Source organism: Camelus ferus, chromosome 13 (assembly GCF_009834535.1).
Source record: "Camelus ferus isolate YT-003-E chromosome 13, BCGSAC_Cfer_1.0, whole genome shotgun sequence".
Classification (NCBI taxonomy): domain Eukaryota; kingdom Metazoa; phylum Chordata; class Mammalia; order Artiodactyla; family Camelidae; genus Camelus; species Camelus ferus.
Genome location: NC_045708.1, coordinates 20,355,920 through 20,380,300, shown reverse-complemented (window position 1 = coordinate 20,380,300; position 24,381 = coordinate 20,355,920). Strand labels below are relative to the sequence as shown.

The following is a 24,381-nucleotide window of genomic DNA, read 5'->3' as shown; positions in this document are numbered from 1 at the left end:
CCGGGAGAGGCAGCTGATTTGTTCAGAGCCTCGCAGCTGGTGGGGACCAACTGCCTGACACCAAAGCTTGAACTTCCTACCCTGGCCCAGAAAGAGCTCAGTCTGGATCCAGGCCCCCAGGGGGTTGAGAGGCAGCCTCTGTGGGCCTCAGAGGTCTCAGGATAAAGGCCCCTGTCTAAGTGCTTCAGAGGCCTAGGTGAAGGTAGTAACAGCCAAGGTCCCCTGGAACCAGCTCTGCAAGTGGAAGGCCCCTGAGTGATGCTCTGGTCCATGCCCCCCAGCCCCCTTTTATGGATGGAAAACCTGAAGCCAGACCAAGGCCCTCCTGCTGCACTGGGTTGATGGGGCCTGTGAGCAAGCTCCAGTCAGGCTGGTTGGACAAACACAAGGCTGCTCTGTGGCATTCAGAGAGCACATTTATTTACAAAGCGCTTTACAAACATTAGCTTATGCCTCCCCACAGCCCCCTGCGAGGTAGGTCAGTAGTCATATCTACAGTTTACAGATGGAGAAATTGAGGCACGGAATGGGGGTGTGGCCTACCCCATTTGAAAGAGACCTTCCCACCCCTCCATCAAAAAATAACAAATTAAACAAAAAAGCATTGATCCTCCATCCCAAAACATACTTTCTTCCTCCAAACCCTAGGGGTGGTGAGCACCCCTGGTTTAACAGTGCCCCTTCCCCAGGGGGCGGCCTGATCAGGAGCCACAGGGACCTCAACCCCAGGGGCTGTCGTTCAGCCTTGCAGATTGTCACTGGCTCAGGCTGAGCAGGACCCAGCCAGTGAGGCCTGAGTTACAGGCAGAGGGGGCTGAGGTGACTTCATTCTGCAGACATTGGGTCAAGAAGGGAAGGGACCCCCCACAGGACAGGGTAGGGATGGGCAGATCCTGGTTCAGGAAGCTCAGAGCACATTCAGGGAAGCAGAAATGGGGGGATCATGAGCAAAATATGCCCGGGGCTGCAGGAAGGCAGCGGGTGGAGGAGGGAGCGGTAGTTCCCCCTCGGGGGACCGGTCTGATGTGCCTGCTGGCAAATCAGGGCAGAACCCAGTCTCCCCGAGACCCTCAGGGGCTGCGCCAGATGGGATTCTAGATGCCAAGCCCCTGTGCACGCTCTATCTATGTCAAGCCAAGCTGGGTGGAAACCTCGGCCTGGCACGTGCTCTACCGGGCCTCACTCATCTCTGCCAAGGGCTGGGATATAGTCCAGGGGCCTGGGCCTGGGTCCCCCAGAGCCAGCAGTTCTGAGCCCGTCACCCTGCCAGGCAGTACCAGGCCTCTCAACACAGGCCTGCAGGACCCTGCAGAGACGGACTGAGCTGCAGCCTTGCTAAACTCCTCCTTGGCCCGCAGCCTGCCACTGACGTGGTGAAAGGCCCTGCCCACAGTGGAAGGGGTGCGAAGATGGCCCGGCGCCCACTCCGGTGCTTTCCCCGAGGGGGCTGCAGCTGAGCAGGGTTGAGGGCGCAGGTCTTCCTTGTCAGTCCAGGATGGTGGGCCTGGCCCTGAGTGTGCCATGGGTGCCCCCGGCCAGGGGCCCCTGCTATCTTGACTCCAGCCCCTCCAGGTACTCCAGGGCCACATCATAGCAAAAGTGGTACTGATCCTGCGGAGAGGGGGAGAAGGAATCACCAGCCTGGTCCCTCTCTAGTTCTGGGGGAGAGGGGGCAAGCCTGAGCCATGACCCATCGTTGGGGAGAAAGGGGGAAGTCGGGATAACATTTTGACACCACAGGACTAGAACCCAAGGCCCAACTGTGGGGACCAGATACGGGAGAGGGGTGCTGAAGAGCCTGGCTGGGCATGGACCGGGAAGTTGGAAGTGGCTAAGCACAGGGTGCATGGCCCTCACCAGGGTCTCCACCATATTGGGTTTGTAGTTCCTAAGCGTTTTGGCAGCAAAGAAAACGTCCACCAGGTTGTGGCAGCGGATCATCTCCAGGACCGTGGCGCAGGCGCAGAAGGTGCCGCTGCGGCCGCCCCCATTTCTAAAAATTTGGAGAGACACAAAAGATTTGGGGTGGGGCTGGGGGGCAAATCGGACTCAAAGGTGAAGGGCAGGGCCAGAGAACCCAGAAGGAAAGGGTCAGGGGACCCAGAGGGAGGGGCAGGGCCAGGGAACCCAGAAGGAAAGGGTCAGGGAGCCCAGAGGGAGGGGCGGGGCCAGGGAACCCAGAAGGGAGGGGTCAGGGGCACTGAGATGAGCAGCCAGATGAGAAGGTTAAGGGGCAGAGTCAGAGGATAAGACCAACATCCAAAGTGGCAGGTATCTAGGGACAGAGAGCCTCCAGCAGAAGCAGCAGAGTCTGAGAGAAAGCAAGCCAGACACACTCCAAGAGAAAGACTGAGACAAAGCCAGCTACAGAGGACAGCTGCAGAGCAACAAGCAAAAATCCAGAGAGCAGAATGGAAAACAAACACTGAGAACACCAGTCACTCCCAGTAACACAGCTGCAAACACACAGATACATTCCCAGTCAAATCCACAGCCTCTCACACAGAGACCCTCCCATTACCCCCACCCCTACCCCCTGTTCCCTGTGACCCAGGCTGTGGGGTTCCTCTTGGGAAATGAGGGACAGAGTAGGCCCTAAGCCCCGTTCTCGAAGGATCTCTCCTACTAGAACCAAAAGCCCTTGAGGGTCAAGCCCTGCCTGATTCAGCTCCCTGTCCCTGCGACCCGTGTGCCCAGCCTGGCACTGGGAAGGATCAGTAAGTGCAGAAAGCATGAAAAAGTAGAGGGCAAAGGAGTGATTGTATCCAGACATGAGTGAATAAATGAGGTATGTGAAGGAATGAATGAATGAATAAAAGAAAAAAGTTACACACATGCAGGTATGAACAAAAACTAGAATTCTATTGGCTTAAAGAATGTACTATCATATTATGGGCTAAATGGTTCTGATAGGACTCTCTCTAATTAAACTGTCAAAGTCAAACATCACACAGAGAGTGCTGGGCAGGTGTTCAGGATTGAGTTCACACCCTGGAAAGTGGCTGGGTTCCTCCAGGGAAGGCAGGGCCAACCTCACCTGGCTGGGCAGAGTCTAGGTTGTGCTGTCTGGGAGCCCAGAGTTTTGGTGTCATCCCTGAGGCCCTCTCTCACACTGGACCTCTGCCCCTGGCCCCATGGCGCCCCGACCCCTCCTTCTGCCTTATGGAGGCTGGTACTCACAGGCAGTGCACGACGGTGCGGCCGTCCCCGCTCTCCGCCTGCCACTTGTCCACCGCAGCCAGCAGATGCAGGAAGGCCTTCTTGGAGTCAGGCGTGTCCCGGTACGCGGACCAGCGCAGGAACTGGAAGTGTCGCACCAGGAGATGCCCCTCCTGCAGCTAGGGGTGTGAGCAATCAGCCAGGGAACGTGAGTACCAGGTGTTACGTGGCCCCCTGAGGAACTCAAGGGGGTCATTCAAGGCCGCCCAGCCACCATCCAGGTTCTCACCCTGGGGCTCCCAGACCACTCACCCGAGAGATGTTCTGCACCCGGAAAACACGGGCCACCAAGTCCTCATCCGCTGTGCCCGACACAAACTCCACCTCCATGAGGCCATACTGCTGCCGGCCTGGCTCAGGCCAGTACTGCAGGCACGGCTGGGAGCACGGGCCAGAGAGGAGAGCTGAGCAGAGCCGGCGGGCCGCTGCCGCTCATCCCATCCCACACCTCCCTGCTTGCCCTGGGGCTCCCACGCACCCTGGCCCACCAGCACTCCAGGCCCAGCTTCAGTTCCCACGCACTCTACCATTCACCCATCAGACTGCGGGGCACGCCCGCCCCAGTGCGTTTTGTACCGAAGCACTCAGGTCAGCCGAGACAAACTGCCATGCTGCTAGCCAGCTACACCTAACACGCTCACAAGCACACATACCTACACACCACTGTCTTCTTCCAGGGATAGGCCCCAGGTCACCCCTACCCACCCTGAGCCCTTCTCTCTCGCCGCCTCTGCCCCCCAGCATCAGCTTACAGAGGTGGGGTGTCCCTGATGCTGGGACACAGCTCAGCACCCCAACTCTTGCCCCAGGACCCCTCCCTGGAGTCAGAGTCCTAAATCTACCCCCCTCCAGGCTATAGGCTCAAGACAATGGAGGGACAAAGGAGGCACAGCCCCACACACACATGCCTACGTGGGTCCTCTGGGAAGTTAGTCTGAGGCCCCAGCCTCTACTAGCCTTTTAGCAAGACTCGTCTTTTCTCTGAGCCTCCATTTCTCCATCTGTGAAATGGTCACCAGGCTCCTCCCAGACAACACCATGCTCCATCTGCCTCCCTCTCTGACCAAGCCCCAGGAAGAGAGGATACTACCTTCCTCTTTTGCCTGGGGTCCTGGCAACTCCTTGCATTCAGGCCTTTGCACATGCAGCTCCTTCTCCATGGATCACTCATCCCCCATCTCTTCCCCTACTTAACTCTACCCTTCGGCTCAGGTATTGCCTCTTCCAGGAAGCCCTCCCTGATACATCATCCCCCCAGGCTCTTCTGTGTCCCTATGCCAGCTCCATGGTAGCCCTCTCCCTCTGCTGTCATGATCAGTTTTTGTACCTGCTTCCCCTAGAACGTGAGTTCTGGGAGGGGCTGTGTGTTCTCTTTCTGCCTCCCCACCAGGCTGCAGGGCCTGACAGGGAGTGGTTCATGGGGAAAGGTGGTTGAATGAATGTGCAAATGAGTGACCAGTGAATGACATCCATCTGAGCCTCCCTCTGGGTCTCTCCCCTCCATCTTAGCAAGGGCAGGTTCTTGCCACGTGGGATCCCCCTAGATCCCTGCCCGGGTGCTGGAGCCCATTACCCTGCAGTCTGAGGTCCTTTATAGCAAGTGCCTGGCTTGCAAAGAACCTAGTTAACCATCTTCTCCAGGCAGCCATTAAGAAGCTGTCATTTTTTTTTTTTTTACAGCAAATCATCCTGGCCTCTTGGGACAGGGAGCTGGGGAAGGGGGAACCCAGAGATCAAGAGGAAATGGTCATGTGGAGCTGGAAGACTGGGCATCTGGACCTCCCAGAAGTTCCAGCCTTGGGAGCCCCAAAAGGAAACAGAGGTAGCTAACCCTAGGCTGAGATCACAGAGCCAGTGCCTGAACCAACCTCAGAAGCAACTGTCACCCTCATCATCTTCATCCCTGCCATGCACATGCTAAGCATCCTATGTACATGGTCCTGACAATAACCCCATGAGAAAACAGGTGCTGTGACAGTCCCCATTTTACAGAGAAGGAAACTGAGGCTCCAAGAGGTAAATTAACTCACCCCAGATCAAACAGTCAGAAAGTAAGGAGACTGGAATTTTACTCTGCCTCAAAGGCCCCTATGATGGGCAACTGAGTGGCTGAAAAAGCAGAGGTTCTGGAAGGAGGTGCCCCGGGTAGGGGGTACAGCTCTGCCACTTTCCAGCTATGTGATCCTGGGAAGCCACTTCTCCTCTCTGGGTCTTACTTTTCTCACCTGAAGCCCATAAGCGCAAAGCAGAGTCCTGGGCATACAGCAGGTGCTCAATAAAGAGCAGTTATTTTTCTCCAGTCTGAGCCTCATTTTACAGATGAGGAAACCGAGGCTCTGGGAGGGAGAGTGACAAAGATCACTCAGCAAGGAGATGGCAGAGTTGGGATCCAACCCCTGCCTTTTGAGATGTGCCCTTGAATACACGGAGGTCTGGGGCAGCAGGCAAGCAGCCTGCCCGGCCAGCAGGACCCTCACCCAGGCGGAGTTGGACTGGTGCAGCTGGTTGAGCATGACGATGGAGGTGCACCCGTAGTCGTAGACCAGCCGCCAGAAGTCGGGCGTGGTGCTCTGCAGCGGGTGCAGGGTCACGATGAAGGCTGCGCTCCGCGTGTAGCTCTGCAGGGAAACCAGGACTCAGTGGGGCCTGTTCACCATCCCTGGCGCTGCCGAGCCTTTGCCACAGGCTGTCCTCCCGCCCCACCCACCACAGCTCCGCCCCACAGGACCAGGCTGCCTCCAGGGGCCCAGTGTGAAAGTTGGCCAGCACACTGAGGCCTGAGTTGATAGAGTGAGCCCCTAGGCCTCTAATGCCCAAGCCCGCGGCCCCCAGGTGCTAAATAGCAAAAGGTTCTCAATGGGCGGCATTGGGAGCTTGGGCATGGTAGGAGGCTGGCCAAGCTTGCTCCCCGCCTCAGGGCCTTTGCACCTATTCCCACTGCCCGGAACAAATTTCCCAAGTGTTTACAAGGCGCTCTCCCTCATTTCTCTTGTCTTTGCATAACTGTCACCTCCTCAAAGAGGTCCTCCTTACCAACTCATCAAAAATAGCCACACACACACACACCGCCCCCAAAAACCTACATTAAATTCTGGTTGTTTTTGGTAGAAATTACCAGTGACTGACATTCCATTGTATACTCAATCAGAGATTTTAGGGGGTGGCCTGTGTCCAGCACTTTGTAGAGGTTCAATAAATATTTTTGAATAAATAAATCTCTAGGTCCCTTCCACCCCATGGATGAAGAGTCTAAGGCCCCAGCCCAGGACCCCAGACCAGTGACCAGCACTGACTCTGCTCCCTGCTCCCGACTCGCCCTGCCTGGTGGGCTGCCACCAGGCTACCCCTTTCAGTGCTCCAACCCCAAGTCTCCCCTGGTGCCCTGCCTCATCCCACCTGTGCCACGTCCCCCTCCCTCTCTTGACGCTCTTCTCTCACAAGCCCCTCCCCAGGACTCACTGAAGGCTCCTGACAGCCAGACTCCAAAGTTCAGGCCTGGGCACCCAATGGGGACTCCCTGAAGATTTAACCACCCAAAGCAGACCCCAGCAGGCCCCCAGACAAGCTCGCTACAGTCCAAGAATCGGAGCCTCATGGATCCTGCGCCTCCTGGTTCGTGAGCTAACAGGCTGCTCCTGGCTGGGATCAAGTCTGTGAGGTATCACAGCCCCAAGGAAGCTTCTCCACATGGCAGGCCATTCCTCCCCCAGGGCCAGGGAGGCCCAGTGCGACCCCCTTCAGCTCAGAGACTCTCAGGACCTCAGAGAGCCCCCTTTCAATCCCCACCATGTGCGGATGGGCACACTGAGGCCAAAGAGGAAGCTGAGAGGGAGGTCATCTCCCTGCCACATGTAAAAGCCTGTCCCTGATGGGGAGGGGGTGGCCTGTGGCTGGATGGCTGTGTCCAGGAGGACAGCTCTGCCCACCTGAGGCATGAAGGAGTAGCCCATCTATCTAGCCACAGTTAAAGTCACATTCTCCAGTGTCACTGTTTTCTTAAAAAGGTAACTCTGTCTTTAAAAGGTCAAGCTCTGGCTCGACCACCCCAAGACAAGCTCCCCTGGTTCCAGATATCACTTCTCAAGTTCCAACCCAAACTCTTTAAGCCTCCCCAGTCAAAGCCCCTGAATCACTCATCCTACCCCAGGCTGTGCTGGGTCTGATCCTGGAGACAGCCCTGCCTGAACTCCACCATCCAGACCCCTACTCAGGCCCAGGGTAATACCTGAGGAAGAGCACTGGCTTGAGTGCCTTGAATGGAAGATCCTTGAGAGGAGAGGGTCCCATGGGCCTGGTCCCTAGAAAGGTAGAGGGTCTCCCCAACCAGAGCCCTCAGCTCCATTCCCCTGGCTCCTTGACCTTCCCAGATGCTGCTGGGTGAAGGAGTCCCAGAGCCCGCCCCAGCCCCGTGCCTCACATCAGTCAGGGCCGCGTTGATGTAGTTGTTGGGGTCCCCGTCAGTTGAGATGAGGAAGGGCAGGCAGCGGTCAGGAGGCAGGACGTCCATGCTGCGGTTCTTGTCCCGGTTCCGGGGCAGCAGGGCGATACTGCACTCCTCCACGTCCAGCGGTGGTGTGACAGAATTCAGTGTCTACAAGGAGTGGGGAGATGAAAGTGAGGTGATGTCCCATGTTTGCCCTGTGAAGGAGACCGGGCTGGGTTACTAGAGCCATTTTATGGATGGAAAGACAGAGGTCCAGAAGAGAAGGGAGAGAGGTCAGGGACCCAGGCTCCCTGTCTCCAGGCTGTACAGGGCTTGGCAGAGCTCTGGAGCCTGGAGTCCGCCTCCCCTCCACCTGTGTAACTTTAGACAAGCTACTGTATCTGTCAGCCTCATTTTTCCTCAACTGTAAAATGGGATAATACTATGCCTACCTCAAAGAGCTGTTGGGAGGCTAACGTGAGATAAGGTCAAGCCTGGCACACGCACAGCCTTCAGTACACAGACGGCACCATGAGAATCAGCACCAGATGCTTTCAAAGAGCTCAGCCCTGAAACCCCACATCGTCCACAGAGTGGATTCCAGGGACTTGGTAGAGGTGGTCACCTTCCTTGGTCGTGGCCCTGTCAAGAACACCTGGCACAACAGCAAGCCAGGGACTCGGTCATCTCCCCTACCCTCCTGCCTTCGGGCCTCGTGCATCCCAATTCACTGAGTCTCAGTTTCTTTCTCTTGTTCTCCGAGTTCCCTAACAGGGAACCCCAGTCTCTCATGATCCCCAGAACTCGACATCCTTCTCCAGGAATTACAGGCAGTATTTCCTGTGTCATCAATCTGTGCCGATTCTAGAGCACCAAGTACCTGGCATGTGCCATCCTACTGAACCCCGAAAGGAACCCTGGAGTGGAGAGGACATCTGGAGTCTCTACCTGCTCTGTGACCATGCTCAGACTTCACCCATCTCAGTCATGTGAGACCAGCCCCGCCCCCAGAACCAGGCCTGGGCCAATGTGCTCCATCTCTCTGTGACCAGCTCAGAAATGGGCACATGAGAGTCTGGTCTAGGCCTTATGTTGGGACTGTTGGGAACAGGAAGTGCCCTCTTCCAGAGTCTCCTGAAGGCAAAGATGATGTAAACCTGGCACTGTGAGGGGCCAGGGTGTGGCTCTGAGAGTGAAGCCAAAAGTAGAGGACAGCAGAACCAAAAATGGACAGAGACTAAATCTTGGCATCATTATTTGAGCCCCTGGATCCAGCCTTAACTGAAGCTGCACCATCCTTAGACTTTCCAGTTACAAGAGCCATTGAGTTGTATTTTCGTCACTTGCAACCAAAAGAATCTTAATGAATACTAACACTTCAAGGGCAATAATAAACATCTTTCTTTTCAGGAGAAGAAAGCTGAGGCTTAGAGAGGTAAAGTGACTGATTCAAGGTTACTCACAGCTCTTAACTAGGTAAGTCAGGATTTGATCCCAGGTTTATCTGATTTCAAACCCTGGGCTCTTAACTCTTAGATGCACTACCTCCTCCACTGTCTCTAAGTCCTTCCTAGTAGCCCAACTCTCCATCCTGCTTGGCCCTCAGTGACCTCTACAGCACTGAGGACCTCCCAATATGCCACACACACGCACGCGCTCACCCACTCACGAACCACATCCATAAACACACACTCATGTCCCACCTGGAACTCCTCCCGCAGCTGGGAGGAATTACTCTGAGGGTCAATGCGGATCATCTCTTTGTAAGTGGCCTTGAATTCGCTGACAGGGATGGTGGTCTCCCCACACAGGCAGGCCTCCAGGATTGCATCATGGATGAAGATGTACTGCTCCTGGAACCGGAGGTAAGAATATGAGGAAGCAAGAGGGGAACATAAGCTAGAGATTTTGGGGTGGTGGTGGGGGCGGGGGGCGGGGGAGGGAGCTCAAGGTTGAGGCCAGGGTGCTCTGAGGTGGAGTCCAACCACATGTTACTACAGGTTGGACCCACCATACTTGAAGCAACCTTCCTGGACCCAGTGTTTGTTCACTTATCTCGTATTTCATCTCTGTAATGACCCCACGAGAAGCTCTGAAGGCGAGGGGACAGCCCTGGGTCACACATCTAATGAGAAGACAAGCCTGGTACCTGGTATGTCTTATCTGCAGAACCTATGACCTTGGCCCAGTGCTGTCTGATCTCACCCAACTGAACACAGTGGAGCTGAGTCCGGGAGACCCTAAGAGGCTGGCAGGCCCAGTTCAGGGATAGGAAAGAGCAAGGAAAAATCCTAGGACCCCCCCTCTGACACACTCCACCGTGGTGACCTTTGTATAGACGGGAACTGTGTCCTGGAGGGGCAGTGGGGAGAGGGCTGCACCCCCACCTCAGTCTGGATCATGTTGACGCGCCGGGAGCAGAGGGTCTTCACACAGTTGTAAATGTCCACGACGCCCTCACATTCTGCCATGTCCAGCATCACATCCAGAACGATGTAGCAACCTGTGCGGCCAGTGCCCGCGCTAGGGAGAGAACGGCCCGGGCCAAGTCAGGGCCTTGGGGAGGGAGCCCGGGACCAAGCAGAAGAGAAGAGGGCGCCTGGGGCCCCTGGCCATATCTACACCACACAGGGGAGGGGGGACACAGGAGGAGCCCGGGAGAAGGCTGATGGAAGTGTTCCAGTGAGATGTGATAGAGGACAGAGCTGGGGCTGGGCCTTGGGGAAGGAGAGGGAAAAAAGGGGGAGGGAGAATGGGGAGGAGAAACCAGTCCAACTCAGCAACTTTGACTGGGGGAGAGGAACAAAGGTGATGCTCAGAGTTTAATCCCAGAATGTTCTGGCCTCCTGGCTGTCCCCAAATCTCCTACACATCCTTCAAAGCCCCACACACTCATACCCACTCACATACTTGGTGGAGCCTCCTGCAGATGTCATTCTTTTGAGTTCCCAGAGCAATTTGGGTGGGCTTTTACCAAAACCCCCTTCCTGCTCCATGGTTCCTGTTTATGTGGCTGTTTCCCTATCTGACTGGGAGCTCCTCTAGAGCTGGGCTGGGTCAGACCCACCTCTGGGATCCTCACATTCAGCACCAGGTTGAACAGAGTTGAGAGGTGGGGAAGAGAACAAAGATGACACCAAGATTTCAAGCTTGAAAATGACAGTAGCGAAGTGTTGGCCAGGACACACAGCCATTGGGTCTCTCATACACCACTGCTGGGGGCTTGAATTAGTGCAACCACTTTGGAAAACTGTCTTGCAGTGTCTAGTAAGGCTGAACATTTACACACAGCAATTCCACTCCTATGTACATTCCTCCCAGGAATGCATGTGTGTGTCGGCCAAAAAACACGTAATAGAGCATCTTTAGCAGCACTGTTCACAATAGCTCAAATCTGGAAACTACCCAAATGCCTATTAGCAGCAGAATGGATAAATACATTGTGAATTATTCACCCAGTGGAATACAACACAATATAGATGAAACTTACAAACGTGAGGTTGAGGGAAAGTCAGGCTCCAAAGGCACCTGCTGTATGATTCCATTTATACAAAGTTCAAAAACATGCAAAACGAATCTATGGTTTAGAAGTCAGGCTAGTGATCGCGCTGGGAGGCAGGAGGTGGGTACAGACCAGAAGGGGGCTCCAGGGGCTTCTGGGCACTGTTAATGTTCTGTTTCTTGATCTGGGGACTGCTGGGCACTTCACAGGTGTGTGCTTAATGAATTTTTGTGCAAATTCATGAAGTTGTATCTGCACTTATTATTTATGTACTTTGCTTTAAGTATATTTTACATCAATAAAGTTTTATTCTAAAAAGATTACCTTACAGAGGCCTCAAGGAATCAAAGAGAAGCTGGTTTGGGGGTGACAGGGCAGGGAGAGGAACTGAGCCTGCCATGTGGCGTTTGGGGATCTGATAAGAACTCAAGCCGAGGAGCCAGGACAAGAAACAGAGGCCAAGGACTTGTGGCCCAGGGGATCCCCCCCCAAAAACAAAGCCACAGGGTCAGAGGTTAAGTTCTTCAGCGGGAGCTGGGGCAGAAACAGGAGAGGGCACTGGGCTCCCACTTAAGAGGCAAGAGGAAGATGTGGAGCCAGGAAGGATGCAGAGGAGAGAGAGGAAGGCTAAGTGAGGTCATGGAGCCAACCAAGGCAGGAGCAGGAGAGGAAGGAGTGAAGGTCAAAGCTGCAGAGGGTGTGAAGACCGAGGGGTGAGGAGAGAAGGAGAGGTCCCTCCCCGCACTTGGGCCAAACCCAACATGCAGGGGTGCAGCGCACACTTGCTGAATGCAAGCAAATGGAACTCAGTCCTGCTGAGCACCTCGTCAACCCTTCCGCCCTTCCATGTCTCCAGTGCCTCCTTGGCATCTGGACGAGGGGCCTCCACTGGTCTTGAGGAGCACATGAGAGTGCCAACCTCAGAGCCAAAGCTCGAAGGGCAAAGGGCCCTTGGGTCTCATTCTCTCCTGTCCTCTGTCTCTGAGCAGGATGGACCCAAACCCAGGCTCCTTTCAGGACCCTGAACCACCCTACTCCCAGCCCGTCTTCTCCCTGGGATTCCCAGCGCCCCACCTGCAGTGGATGACAATGGGCCCTGCATCAGGCGGGGTGGAGGCCTTCACGCGCCGGATGAAGGCCAGCAGCCCCGTGGCGTGGTAGGGGACGCCATGCTCCGGCCACGCCGTGAAGTGGAACTGGCGGACCTCGTGGCGGGCAGAGTAGCCTCTCTGGGGAGACAACAGTAGTAACAGTCAGAGGTGCTGCTGGCGTCTATTAGACACCTGCTGTGTGCCAGGCTCTGCGGCCAGCAGCTCGCCGCAGGAACGCAGCTCATCCCAGTAAGACTTATGAGGCGGGTATTAATGACTCCTTGTCCGAGCGAGAAAACTAGGGCCCCACGAGGAGAAACTGCCTGCCCGACGTCAGACAGGACAGATATCATGCAGGAGTGGGGCCGGGATCGGCCTGAGGCCAAGCCTGCGCTATTAAACACCCATCTCTGCCACCTCTATTACACAGCAGCCCGAAGAGATCCTTTTGACTCTCTGGGTCTTAGTCAAAGGGGGAAAACTGCCTCTCCTCTGGGGATTCTATAGAGGATCAAATGGGACCACAGTCAGGAGGACCTGGCCATCCCTGGACCTGTGTATTCTCATGAGTGATGTAACCACTCTGAGCCTCACTTTCCTTATCTGTAAAATGGGGCACATGGTAAAGGCCTAATCTCACCGAGCTTTCCAGGGCTAAAACAGTATGTGTAACAGGCTTAGCACAGCACCCAGCACAGAACAGGACCAACCCCTGGCAGCCATCCTCATCCTCATTCTCACCATCTCCACTCCCTCTTGGAGCTGCCCGCAAAGATGCTACCTTTCCATCTTTCCATTGTGCTCCCAGCAGTTACTGAGTAACTGCCTTGCTGTGGATGCAGCGGTGCCCTCCCCACCCTCTGCTCCTGGGCTGTGGGAGGTGGGCTCTGCCCTGCCTCTCAGGCACCCCTGGAGGGTCCAGGTGACGCCCAGAGACTCACCCGCTCCAGGGCAAAGCTGCGCACCACATACTCGGCTAGAGTCTCCGTCTTCACCAGCGTGATTTTGATGTCCCCGTACATGTCTGAGTCCTCCGGCCAGTACCGCGAGCATTTCACCTGGAGTCCCCACAGGGCAGGCTCAGTGGGCTCTTCACTGCCCCCTGGCCTGCCACGCCCCCTCCCCCACGGCCCCGCTTACCCTGCCCACCTCCACCAGCTTGGTGATCATGACAATGCTGGAACAGTGCTCCTGCCACACCATGCGCCAGAAGTCATAGACCATCTCAGGTTTCGGCCCTGGGGGCGCAGAGGGCATTTGTCCCTGAGGCCAGTTCTCTGCCGAGGGCCAGCACACCAGCGCCCTGCATCCACCACCCCAAGCTAGGAGGGCTTCATGCTCACCCCACAAATACCCCACCGAAGCCAACTCATGCCTGTTGAGCCCTAGGGGTGGACATTATCATAGAGGCCCTGCCTGGAGACCCTGGTTATCCTGAGTGGAACCCAGAGGGCAGAGATGGAGGGCCGGGGCACAGGCAGGAGAGACAGATGGACAGTCAGGGGGGAAAAACACAGCCAGAGAGACCCAGGCAGCCCCCAGACCAAGAGGCACAGTCTGCCCCAGTGAGGACCGAGCCTGGCTGGCCCTTTTGCATGCAGACAGACAGCAGGACCAGGAGCCACAAGTGGACTGCACACATCAGGGAGACACAGACACAAAGAGGGGGCGGAGACTGACGGCTGGATCCCAGAAGACCAGCCAGAGAGCAGGGCTCAGACAGAGAGACAGATGGGAGGCAGACAGGGAGTCAGGCAGATCAGCAGGGAAGGCAGGGAGGCAGGCAGAGGGCACTCAGCACACTGGGGGGCGCAGCGGCAGCGGTGCCAGGTACCTTGAGTGGCTATGAAGTGGTTTGACCTGTGGTAACCCTGGAACAGGAGAAGAGGGCGTGTTAAGACCCCAGAGGGCAGCCCCTCACTTGCTTAGGCCTCTCTGCCCTCCTCTCCCAGCAGCTGCACACCCCTCTCCTCCCTCCCTCCCCAGGGAACTGCACCCTACTCCTGACCAGGGTGACCCTGTCCTCCCAGTGCCCAAGTAAGGACGGAAGCACAGCTTGGACACCAGGGTCTTGGGTTTAAGCCCATCTGTGCTCTGTGACCCTAGGGAGGACACTTTATGGACCAAGAGGGTCTCTCCATCCATAAGTTGGAGATGATTATCCACAACCTGCTTACAACCTGGCTGCTGTTTGGAGACAAATAAACTGCAGGGGGACCCTGCCCTGTTCCCAAAGCCCTGGAGGCCCTAAGCAACCCCACACCCCCGGCTGGGTCTTGTCAGCTATCCCAGCCCCGTCAGGACAACCAGAATGGGCACCGCCCCCCCCCCACTACTTCAGCCCCCCAGAGCGTGGGGTAGCTAGATGAAGGTTTCAGGTTAGGAGCCAGTGAGCACAGGAGTTACCCATGGCCCTTAGAGAAAATGTCTTTTAAATCTTTAAAATCAGTAATGATAATAATAACAGGAATAAATCATTAAAATAATCATTTATTAAAATAATAATAAATCTTTTCAGGCCCTATTATGGTCACGTACTGTGCTAAGCACTTTACCTGCATCATCTCTCACAAAAGAGCGGTCAAGAGCTACTTCCTCCTCCATCCCAGGGCCCTCAGGCTGAGAAGAGGAACCAGCCAGACTCCACCCTGGCCCTGGGGACCTAGTGCCCAAGAGGTCCTGGCAAATCCCTTTACCTCTCTATGCCTGTATTTTCACATCTATGAAATGGAAATAACTATAGTATTTCCCTCTGAGGGCTGTTGTGAGGAGTAAATAAAGTAACATACACCCAGGGCCTGGCACTGGGACAAACACACGGTCAGTACTTAACCAACAGTAGCCAGTATTATCACTATCACTTTAAAGGTCGACGAGTATCCCTGAAGATCCAATGGTGTAGATTCAAGAATTCCTAGGCAGACGGTGGTGGACCACAGGGGTTAAGAATCTGAGTCTTAGGGTCAAGTTGACCTGGGCCCCTCCTGCAGCTCAGCCAAGTAGTAGCTGTGTGACCCTGGGCACTCAGCAGGCACTTCTCAGCGTCTCACACACACACAAATCTCCCTGGAGATCTTGTTAAAAGGCAGATTCTGATTCAGAAGGCCTAGGGCGGGGCCCAGGATCACGCATTTCCAACCAGAGCCCAGGCGGTGCTGAGACTGGGCCTCAAAACACACTGCGTAGCCAGGCTCTCCACTTCCCTGGGCCTCTAGTTCTCCTCTGGAATATGACGATAATTTCAAGACATGCTCCTTAAAGAGGCTGTTGGAGACCTACATCCCATTCCCATGAAAATGACCAAAGCATAGTCAGAGTTACCACCAGGGGGGAACGCCTTGCAGAGTCACTCAGCCCTCACTGCGGGGACCTCTCCGGGTCTCGCCTAATTCCCTTCTGCTGTCTCCCCAGCCACTATCTCTGCTCAAGTCCTCAGCGGAGCTGCTGGGCATCTGGGATGAGAGGGGGGCCCAGCAGAGGTGCTGGCAGTGCTGCCCTCCATCCCCAGCGTCGGTCGGGCTGGGAAAGGGCTACTTCACCTAAAGCCAGCATGCCTGAGAATCCCACATGGGAGCCAGGGTCTCTTCTGACCCATTCATCTCTGTCCCTCTGGTACCCAGCCTAGTGCCAGCACCCAATCACTAGTCAGTCCCTACAGTAAATAGCTGAACAGGTTTCTAAATAGTTAGCCCTCAATATCTGCAAATTAACTTTTTAATTGCATGTGTGCATTATTGCACACTTATAACATATAGGGGGCAATGAAATGGAAAGTTTTAAATGATCAGATGTTAAAGGAGAATAAGGAGACCACCCGGAGCACACCCACTTTAGAGACCAGCATTAGCGATCACAGGTCCTCATACTCAGGGCCATCAGTGTGTCCCGGGACCCCACCCTGGAGCCTCTGAGTGGGTGGAGCTGGGGGACTGACCACTTGCACGGTGACCCGATGCCCTCAAAGGGAGAGATCCACAGTCTCTTATAAGGGTGGAGGGCTCAGGCTGGGTCTGAGGCTGAGCTCTGCCAATCCAGAGCCAGAGGGCCATGAGCTAGCCACTTAACCCTTCCGAGTCTCAGTTTTCTCATCTGCCACATGCAGGTCCCGACCTCACAGAGTGTGGTAAAGGTGACACGAGGTGCCTAGCACAGAGCGGGTGCTCGGCCAGTGATGCTCTTGTTAACAGGCATTTGAAGATGCATTAAGCCAAGTCTCCTTAGGGCATTTCATAAGACTCTGACAATAACCAAATGAGTGGGGTAGGGTGTTGTATCGAGATTGAGATGTAAAAAAATTGTAAGGAACCTATATGATCACCTCCTAATGAGGGTGCTAGGGCTGAGTACATCCACCACATTCTGTAGGCCTAATATTCCATTTAAATTTGGGAACTTTACAAATCAACTGTTAAAACAAACTAGGAGCGTATCTGGGACACCTGTCATCTCCAGTAGATACAACATTATATATTCAGTGTCTCTGCGTCTCTGTGTTGTTTGAAAGGCTAATAATGAACTGTATTTTTGCAATCATAAAAAAGCAAGAAATGTATTTGTAAAAGAAAAAAGGCAATAAAACAGAAAAGGTACCCACAAATAGCAAACAATACCACCAGGCATCAACTATTATGAAAATAATATATATTAAAAATCAAACCAGAGGATTGCTAGATGAATTAGGGTCTTTTTAAAAACATTCTCAAAAGTCCCAAACATGACACAATTTTTGAAAACAGAACACCCAAACTGCTCCCCCAAAATACAACATTCAAATTAGGGCTAAATTGAGGACAAAGTGGTAAGGGTTGAGTTTCAAGCAAACTGACCACAAAGGGATTTGAACACCAGGGATTTGAAACCAGTATTAAGGTGACTGCCCGGGGCCATCCTGGCTTCCTTGAAGACCCCAACCTCCAAGCAGCAGAGACAGGGCACCCAGGGCAGATCCCCTGCCCCACCCCTCCCAGGACCACAGAAAGCGTGGCTAGTGAGGACTCTCAGGCATGGGGAGCTGGAGACAAAGGTGACAGAGGTGGTGGCCAGTGGGGAACAGGGCCTGGGGAGGCACCCAAAACTGCCACCCCATCTCAGGGCAGAGGAGGGTGGAAGGAATTCTTTACTATAGAGACCGTGTGGAATCTTCAACCCTGGGTGGCCCCTAGCCAGGGTGCTGAAATGAACCGTTGGTGTTGGGTGCAGGAGTGGAGGGTAGGGAGGACAGAGACAGAGAGAGAGACAGCCAGAGACTGTGAGAGAGTCTGAGATACAGCTGGTCAGACAGACAGGAGGAGGAGGAGGAGGAGGAGACGGGGAGAGAGATACTTACTTCACGGTTTATCCGAATCTTAATGATTCCAGTGAGGGAACAGTACAAAGCAAAAGAGACAGATATTAGGCCAGAGGCAGATGGAGGTGGACGGAGCACAGGAGTGGCCAGAATGGGCGATGGGAGCAGGGGAGGCAGAGCAGAGACCACTGGGCCGGGCTGGGCCGGAGAGAGCGGGGAGGGGCAGGTCCCTGCCGGGGGCCCAGGGAGAAGCCAACTGGACCTTGAGGAGACCCAGGAAGGGCCCCTGTCACCAAAGCTGCCCAAGTCTGAGAAGCCAGGCCCAGCCCATGCCCCAGCCAGGGGAGAGGATGGGAGGTGGGGGAAAAGGCAAGGAATTCTGGAGAATATGGGCTAGCACATCTGGCCACCAGGAGGAGGTAAAGAAGAAGGAGAAGAAAGCTCACCTCTCAAGTCCCTGGCTACCCCGCCTCCCAGATACACGCCTCCTCCTCCTCCTCTTCCACCTCAGGCTTTTGCTCATGCTGCTCCCTTACCCTAGATGTCCTTCCTCTCCAGCCACCCAAAGCCAGCTCAAGCCCTCTGCCTCCAGGCAGCCTGCCACAGTTAACCCTGGCGCTACTGCCAGCTTGCTGTGCATCCCTGAGACAGCCACTCCTCTTTTCCGGTCTCTGCCTTCCCGTCTAACCTAAATCCACTCCACCTGCATGTTTCTGTGCCTCCCCCACTAGCACCTCCATGCTCAAGGGAAGCAGGGACTATGTCTGTCTTCACTGCTATATCACTGAGCACACAGTAGATGCTCAAAATATACCTGATAAATGAATGACTCTATGCCAAATTTAGCTTGTGCTGGGCTGAAGAGCAGTCTGACCAGGGTCCCTGGGCCTGTCCTGTCTCACCATCACCCACACTTGGGGACCAGACTCACCACCTCTTCTTCACGTCCAAGCCAAGACCTCCTGGCTACCTGCCCTGTCTCTGGCCCCTCTCCTCAAGTCCAGCATGACCCAGTTGCTGCTGTGGATGGCAGGAGAGCCTCGTGGTTAGCAGCAAAGGCTTTGGACACCCTGACAGGCTGAGATTTGAGTACCTACTTGACCACTTACTTGCTGTGTGACCTCAGAGAGGTAGCTTCACCTCTCTGAGCTCCAGTTTTCTCATCTGTAAAGTGAGGCCAGGATGCTATCTACCACATAGGATGGTTGTAGGGCTTATATAAAATTAAATATTTGGTATAAAGTGCTTAGCACAGTGCTTGGCACACAGTACATACTCAATAAACCTGAATAATTATTCTTAAAATACCACTCTGGTCACAGTCAGATACTTTTAACAACTCCCTGGTGCCCCTAGGAAAAAGCCCAGACTCCTCAGCCTGACATTTGAGGCCTTCACAGTCCAGCCCCTGCCTGCCTTTGGCCTCACCGTGTGTCACGGGAATCCCACCTCCAAGCCTCTCGGCCCCTCATCGAGGGGGATCCTTCCTCACGTCTAGGCCTCGCTGCCTGCCTTCGTCCCTTCATCCTGCTTCACCAAAGGCCCCATCTCTCAGGCCAACCCCAGCTTGCAGGAGGCCTTCCTGACAGCTGCTGCCCATACTGTCCTCCCATCTTCTGAGCTCCCTGGCACTGACTGCAAGGAGTGGGGCTCTCAGAACCCAGCCGAGAGAACTTCTATTTAATCTTTGACAGGTTCCCGCCCTGCCTGGACAGTGAGCCTGGAGCAGTTAGGGCCAGCGGAGGGATGACGGGGGCAAGGCACTCACGTCTATGTAGTTGGCGTTGATGTAGTCGGCGTCAGGGTCTCCCAGCATCGGGTGGAGTTTCACTCGGTGCCGATCATCTGGAAACACAGAGCAGGTGGCCATGGAGTGGGCAGAGGCTGAACTGGGGAGCCCAGAGTTGGGGCAGTTGAGGGAGGCTTTCCTGGAGGCCAGAGGTGGGGCACAAGCAGGGTAGCCAGGGAACCTAAAGGCTCAGGGTTGACCAGTAGGCCCTGGGCACCCCCCAGAAGGCAGGCCAGGTCAGTAGTTAAGAGTCTGGGCTACAGCATCAAGCAGGCCGGAGGTCATGTGCTGCTCAGGCAAGTATTAGCTGTGTGAGCTTGGGCAGGAGGCTTAATCTCCCAAACCTCAGTTTCCTTATCTGTCAAGTGGGGGTTATAATCCGTCCCACTTCACAGGGTGACTGAGGACTAAATGAGACAATGGGTGTGATGCTCTCAGCACATGGCTTGGCATGTGATAGGCCCTCAATAGATGACTCACTCTGGCTGTTTGCCCCCTTCCCTATCCTTCCCACCCACCGCCCCAGACCCAGGCTCTTCCCCAAGACTCACAGGCAGGCATGGGCTCCTGCCGGCCGCCCTTGACTTTGTCTTTCTTCTTTGTAGCATCCCAGCCTTCAAAGAAGCTCTGCCAGAAGGGAAAGTGGTAGTCAGCGGGGGAGGGAAGTCCCTTCCTTCATAAGACCCCTATCCCCTCAACAGGATGGGGGTGGGATCACAATAAGGGCCAAGTTCAGGGTTAAACTTGGGACCTGAGATAAAGTCACTGTATATCCCTTTATCTGTGAGGGACTAAATTCAAAACCAAGCAGTGTAGGGGAAGTGTGAAGAGGGAAAAAGAGGGTTAAAGTTCAGAGACATTTTAGAATGAGGGTCAGGTTTAGGGCAAATCCAGGTTTGAGTTGGGAAGGAGGTAAAGGTGAGGGTCAAATTAAGTCCAGATGGAGGTAGGACAGTATTCAAGTCAGAGTTCAAATGGAGCTTAGGGGGTAAGTCAGGGTCAAAGTCAGACTGGGGTTTAGGTTAGAGGTCAGGGTCAATGTTGGTGGTCAGGTTCATTTAGGGTATAGGATAGGGATCCTAGCAGGGTCCAGATGAAGACAGATGGGATTGAAGTTCAGACTTAAAGTCAGGGTTAGGATGAGAGAGACCAGGTCAGTCTTAGATTATGATCAAAGTCAAGGTCAAAAAAATTAGGTTGAGTTGAGGACTGTCAGAGCATGGGTCCATCTGGGGCTGGGCTGAGGGTTGTCAGGGTCAAGGTCCACAGTGAAGCGAAACCAGACAAGGCCTTGGCAAGGAGTCCTGGCTGGACTGGGGCCATGCACCTCGTACTCCTGCTTGAAGCCGTAGCCCTCAGCCGTCTTCATCTGGTTGATGTGCTGCAGGAGGTCGGCCACACGCACTGCAGGATGCAGCTGCCCCGTGTGGTATGGGGAGCCCTTCCGGCCACATGGACGTCGCGGGGAGCCCCCCAGGAGGCTGCTCGCCTCAGTGACCCCACTGCTGCGCTGGTCTCCTGCAGTCAGAGAAAGGAAAAGGGTTCCTCACACTCACACAAGCCTCAGTCTGGGGAACCCTAGATGGACTGGGGGTGCCAAGGGAGAGAAGGGAGCACAGTCAACATGGAAGATGCCTAAGTTGTTTGCTGGAGCCAAGCAGCCTGGCTGGGCCCAACTTGTATGACCCTGGGCAAGTCTCTTCCCTTCTGCGTCTTGGTTTTCCCATTTGTAAAATGAGCAATTAGATCACGTGACCTCTGGCCCAGCCCTGCTGGCTGGGATCCTGTGGTCCCCTCACTGTCCTGGGCTCCCCAGCTGGGCCCACCCCTCTGTGACTTCACCTGCTGCCCACAGGGGACAGCGCTCAGCAGAGCCCATGGCAGTCCCCCCTGCCTCCCCCTCTTCCAGGGAACAATCTGGAACATTGACAACTCCCAGCAATTACCCCATTCAAAGACAAGCCAATCCTGAAGTTAGCTGCCACCACCACCCCCTCTGCAAACTGACCTGAATAGAGGCATTTCTCCTGCACTGGCATTTCCACTGTCAGGAACAGGTGGAGAGGTTCACAGTGCCCCACACATCCTGGGAAAACTATCCCCTACCCCCAGACCACCCACTCCCCGGCTCTCCTCGTCAGTATCCTCCAGGACATCCCACCCTGGTCCCCGAGATCAGGTCCTAGGACTGAGCAAACAGCTCAGCTACACACTCACTCTCACACTTTAACACTCATTCCCTCCTTCGGGCCCAGGTGAGGGGCAGGGGCTTATCCAAGGCCAGCCCTCCATGCGTCTCACAGCTGTTCTCTGCCCAGCTCTGAGCCGGCAGGGGCAGGTGGAGAACAGCCAGCGGGGCCTAGATGCCAGGCCCCTCCCTTCCCTGTGCCTTCGCACACACTCTCTGCTTTGAACACTCCTCAACCGACCCCCACCCCCCAGCCTTTATGCCTGGTGAACTCATATCCATCCTTCTGGCCTCAGCCAAATGACCCTCCGTGGGGAGTCTTCTTGGGTGCCTGGCTTCTAATTCCTAGTCACAACTAACAGACAGCAGGAGTGCAGGAGCACCAGCCGGACACCACCACCACCACCCCCCCACCACTTCCCACCCTCCGATCTCTGCCTCTTCAAATCCAGGAGACCGCAGGCTCTGCTCAGGTTCCACCTCCTGAGCCTTGGGGTTTGAAAGCTGCCTCCAGGTAGAAAGTCAGTGTGAGGCTGGGCTCACCTCATTTTGTTTCTCTTCTCACAGGAATCACAGCCGCGAGCTGTCTGGCACCCAATGTCTGAAAAACGACTGTTTCACGTATTCTGTACAAATTTCTAGTTGCTTATGTAGCTGGAGGGCAAGTCACGTGCAAGCTACACCATCGTGGTCAGATGCCCCAAACCCTTCATTTTTCAGATGGGGAAACTGGTCCAAAGAGCAGAGACTTGCCTAACGTAGTGGTTGCCAAAGTGTGTTCCAGAAAATACTGGGCATGCCAGATGACTAAGTGGTATTCCATTCAAAAGAAGAGGAGGAGGAGGAGAAGGGGTTCTATATTTTAAAGGAGTCTGCGAAATACTCATTTAAGAAGAAATAAGTAGGTTTTTTCCCCTGTGAGACGTCTCAGGGCTTCTAACATGTTAGTGTGTATTTTAAATCTCCAAGAGATGGGTGAAAATAGCAGCATTTCACCTCTGTCTTTCACCACAAAACAAAAAAGCTTTTTTTGTTTGTTTCATGAAACATCCTAAGGGGAACACAGTGTAACATGGTGATTAAGAGACAGGCTCTAGAGAAACACAGGCCTCAGATCAAATCCCAGCTCCACATGTGACCTTAGGGATGGTACTCTCCAGAAATTTCCCTTTTCTCATGACAAAGGAAAATTAAGCCTGTTACTCTCCAGTATAATGATGTTAAATATTAAATAAGATAACGCGTGTAAAGCACCCAGCCCAGTGCCTGGCACACAGATGGGGCCGTTGACATGATTAGTGCTTCTAGGAAAGGGAGGAACCCCTTGAGTCCCAGAAAACCAGGGTAGTTGGTTGGCTTTTCTGTCCTGGTCCTTCTGCCCTATAGGATCTTGGTCCAGGGCCTGGCCATTCTAAAGAGCATCTACAATAAACACACAAGAGAAGCACAAAGATTTCAAGAGAAAAAGACCTCTGGTGGCTCCAAGAACTTGGAGACAAAAGGGTCCTAAGTTTTTCCGTGGAAACCATGCTGATAGCTCCATAGAGAGCTCTCCAGGTGGAGAGTCTAACAGCTCATCCCAGAGACCCTGAAGCCCTGGTACAGCCTCAAGAGTAAGCATGGAATCATCTTCCAATGGCTAAAGGCAAGCAAAAACCCCACCCGGCTGAGGTCTAAACAGAAGGCCAGAGCCAAATCTGAACGGCTTGCAGCTAAGCATGTGCACAACACAAGACGTTCTACAAATAAGACCATCAGAAGACAAAGGGTGATGAATGAGGATGTTGCCAAGAGGAGCCTCCATTCCTGGGCCCAGAGAAGACAGTTCTTTACTCTTCTCACTCATGAATTCCCATGGGGTTTTACACACACAAACACACACACACACACACACACACACACACACACACACACACACACACTTCCCTATACACACCTCAAGAACCAGCCTGCCCACAGCTGGCAGCCCCTGAAAGGGATAAGGAGAGGAAGGAAAGTGAGAGCCAGGCCTCAGCTCCAAGGTCACCACCCGGGGCTCTCCCAGGCTTCTCCCCAGCTCCATCATGATTGTGGGACATCTTTTGGGAGTAACCACTGGACAACTGATGTCTTGGAGGGATAGCTAAGGCCCAGAGGAAAGAACACTGGGCCTGGAGTCAGAGAAACCTGAATTTGAATACTGACTCAAGTCACGTGACCTCTCTGGACCTCAGTTTCCTCCTTTGAAAATGAGGATCCTCAGTCATTATGTTTAGAGATATATACAGAAACATATGCACATGATCTCTGTGGTTTGCCTCAAAATAACCTTGGTAGAGGGACCTGGGTTGGGGTGTGGATGAAATATAATTGGTTACAGATGGCCAATTGTTTTATCTGGGTGATAGGGACTTGTGACTCTAGGATAAATTCAGTAATGGAATTGCTCTAAAAATTAGATTTTTTTCAGAAATTAACACAACATTGTAAACTGACTATACTTCAGTGAAAGAAAGAAAGAAAGAAAGAAAGAAAGAAAGAAAGAAAGAAAGAAAGAAAGAGAGAAAGAAAGAGAGAAAGAGAGAAAGAAAATGAAGATCCTCAGACTGTCCTCAGAAATGGGCACTTTCCCCGATTCCCACCCACCCTGAGACGAAGACAGGCCACCAGTTATACAATCCAGCAGCACTCCATACTTTTCCTTCACTGTTTGCAATTAGCAAATACCTTTAAGAAACACAGCCTGTAATAATGGCTAATAATATCTAACACACTGAGTGCTTTCATACGCCTGCCATGATTCTTAAATCATTCAGTCCTAAGATGTCGGCACTACTGTTATCCCCCTATTAAACGAGAAACTGAGGCCCAGAAGGGTTAAGTTACCTGCTCATTAAGTGGCA

General features: G+C 54.0%; 1 protein-coding gene across 4 annotated transcripts in view; it reads right to left on the bottom strand.

The window, feature by feature from the left end:
* Nucleotides 1-396: 396 nt before the first annotated feature.
* Nucleotides 397-24,381, bottom strand: part of PTPRU (protein tyrosine phosphatase receptor type U) — a 78,811-nt gene continuing 54,826 nt past the window's right edge. For 3 of the 4 annotated variants that reach the window (XM_032495714.1, XM_032495717.1, XM_032495718.1), the window contains 15 exons: nucleotides 20,639-20,829; nucleotides 19,863-19,938; nucleotides 19,291-19,367; nucleotides 14,070-14,106; nucleotides 13,376-13,473; nucleotides 13,177-13,293; nucleotides 12,219-12,373; nucleotides 10,030-10,165; nucleotides 9,346-9,495; nucleotides 7,637-7,810; nucleotides 5,697-5,837; nucleotides 3,472-3,597; nucleotides 3,181-3,338; nucleotides 1,858-1,993; nucleotides 397-1,611 (listed from right to left, as the gene is read on the bottom strand). In XM_032495714.1, coding sequence (XP_032351605.1) covers nucleotides 1,549-1,611; nucleotides 1,858-1,993; nucleotides 3,181-3,338; nucleotides 3,472-3,597; nucleotides 5,697-5,837; nucleotides 7,637-7,810; nucleotides 9,346-9,495; nucleotides 10,030-10,165; nucleotides 12,219-12,373; nucleotides 13,177-13,293; nucleotides 13,376-13,473; nucleotides 14,070-14,106; nucleotides 19,291-19,367; nucleotides 19,863-19,938; nucleotides 20,639-20,829 — 1,835 coding nt within the window. In that variant the 3' untranslated portion in view covers nucleotides 397-1,548. The remainder of the gene's footprint in view (nucleotides 1,612-1,857; nucleotides 1,994-3,180; nucleotides 3,339-3,471; nucleotides 3,598-5,696; nucleotides 5,838-7,636; nucleotides 7,811-9,345; nucleotides 9,496-10,029; nucleotides 10,166-12,218; nucleotides 12,374-13,176; nucleotides 13,294-13,375; nucleotides 13,474-14,069; nucleotides 14,107-19,290; nucleotides 19,368-19,862; nucleotides 19,939-20,638; nucleotides 20,830-24,381) is intronic. The other variant, XM_032495715.1, reaches the window with a different exon arrangement.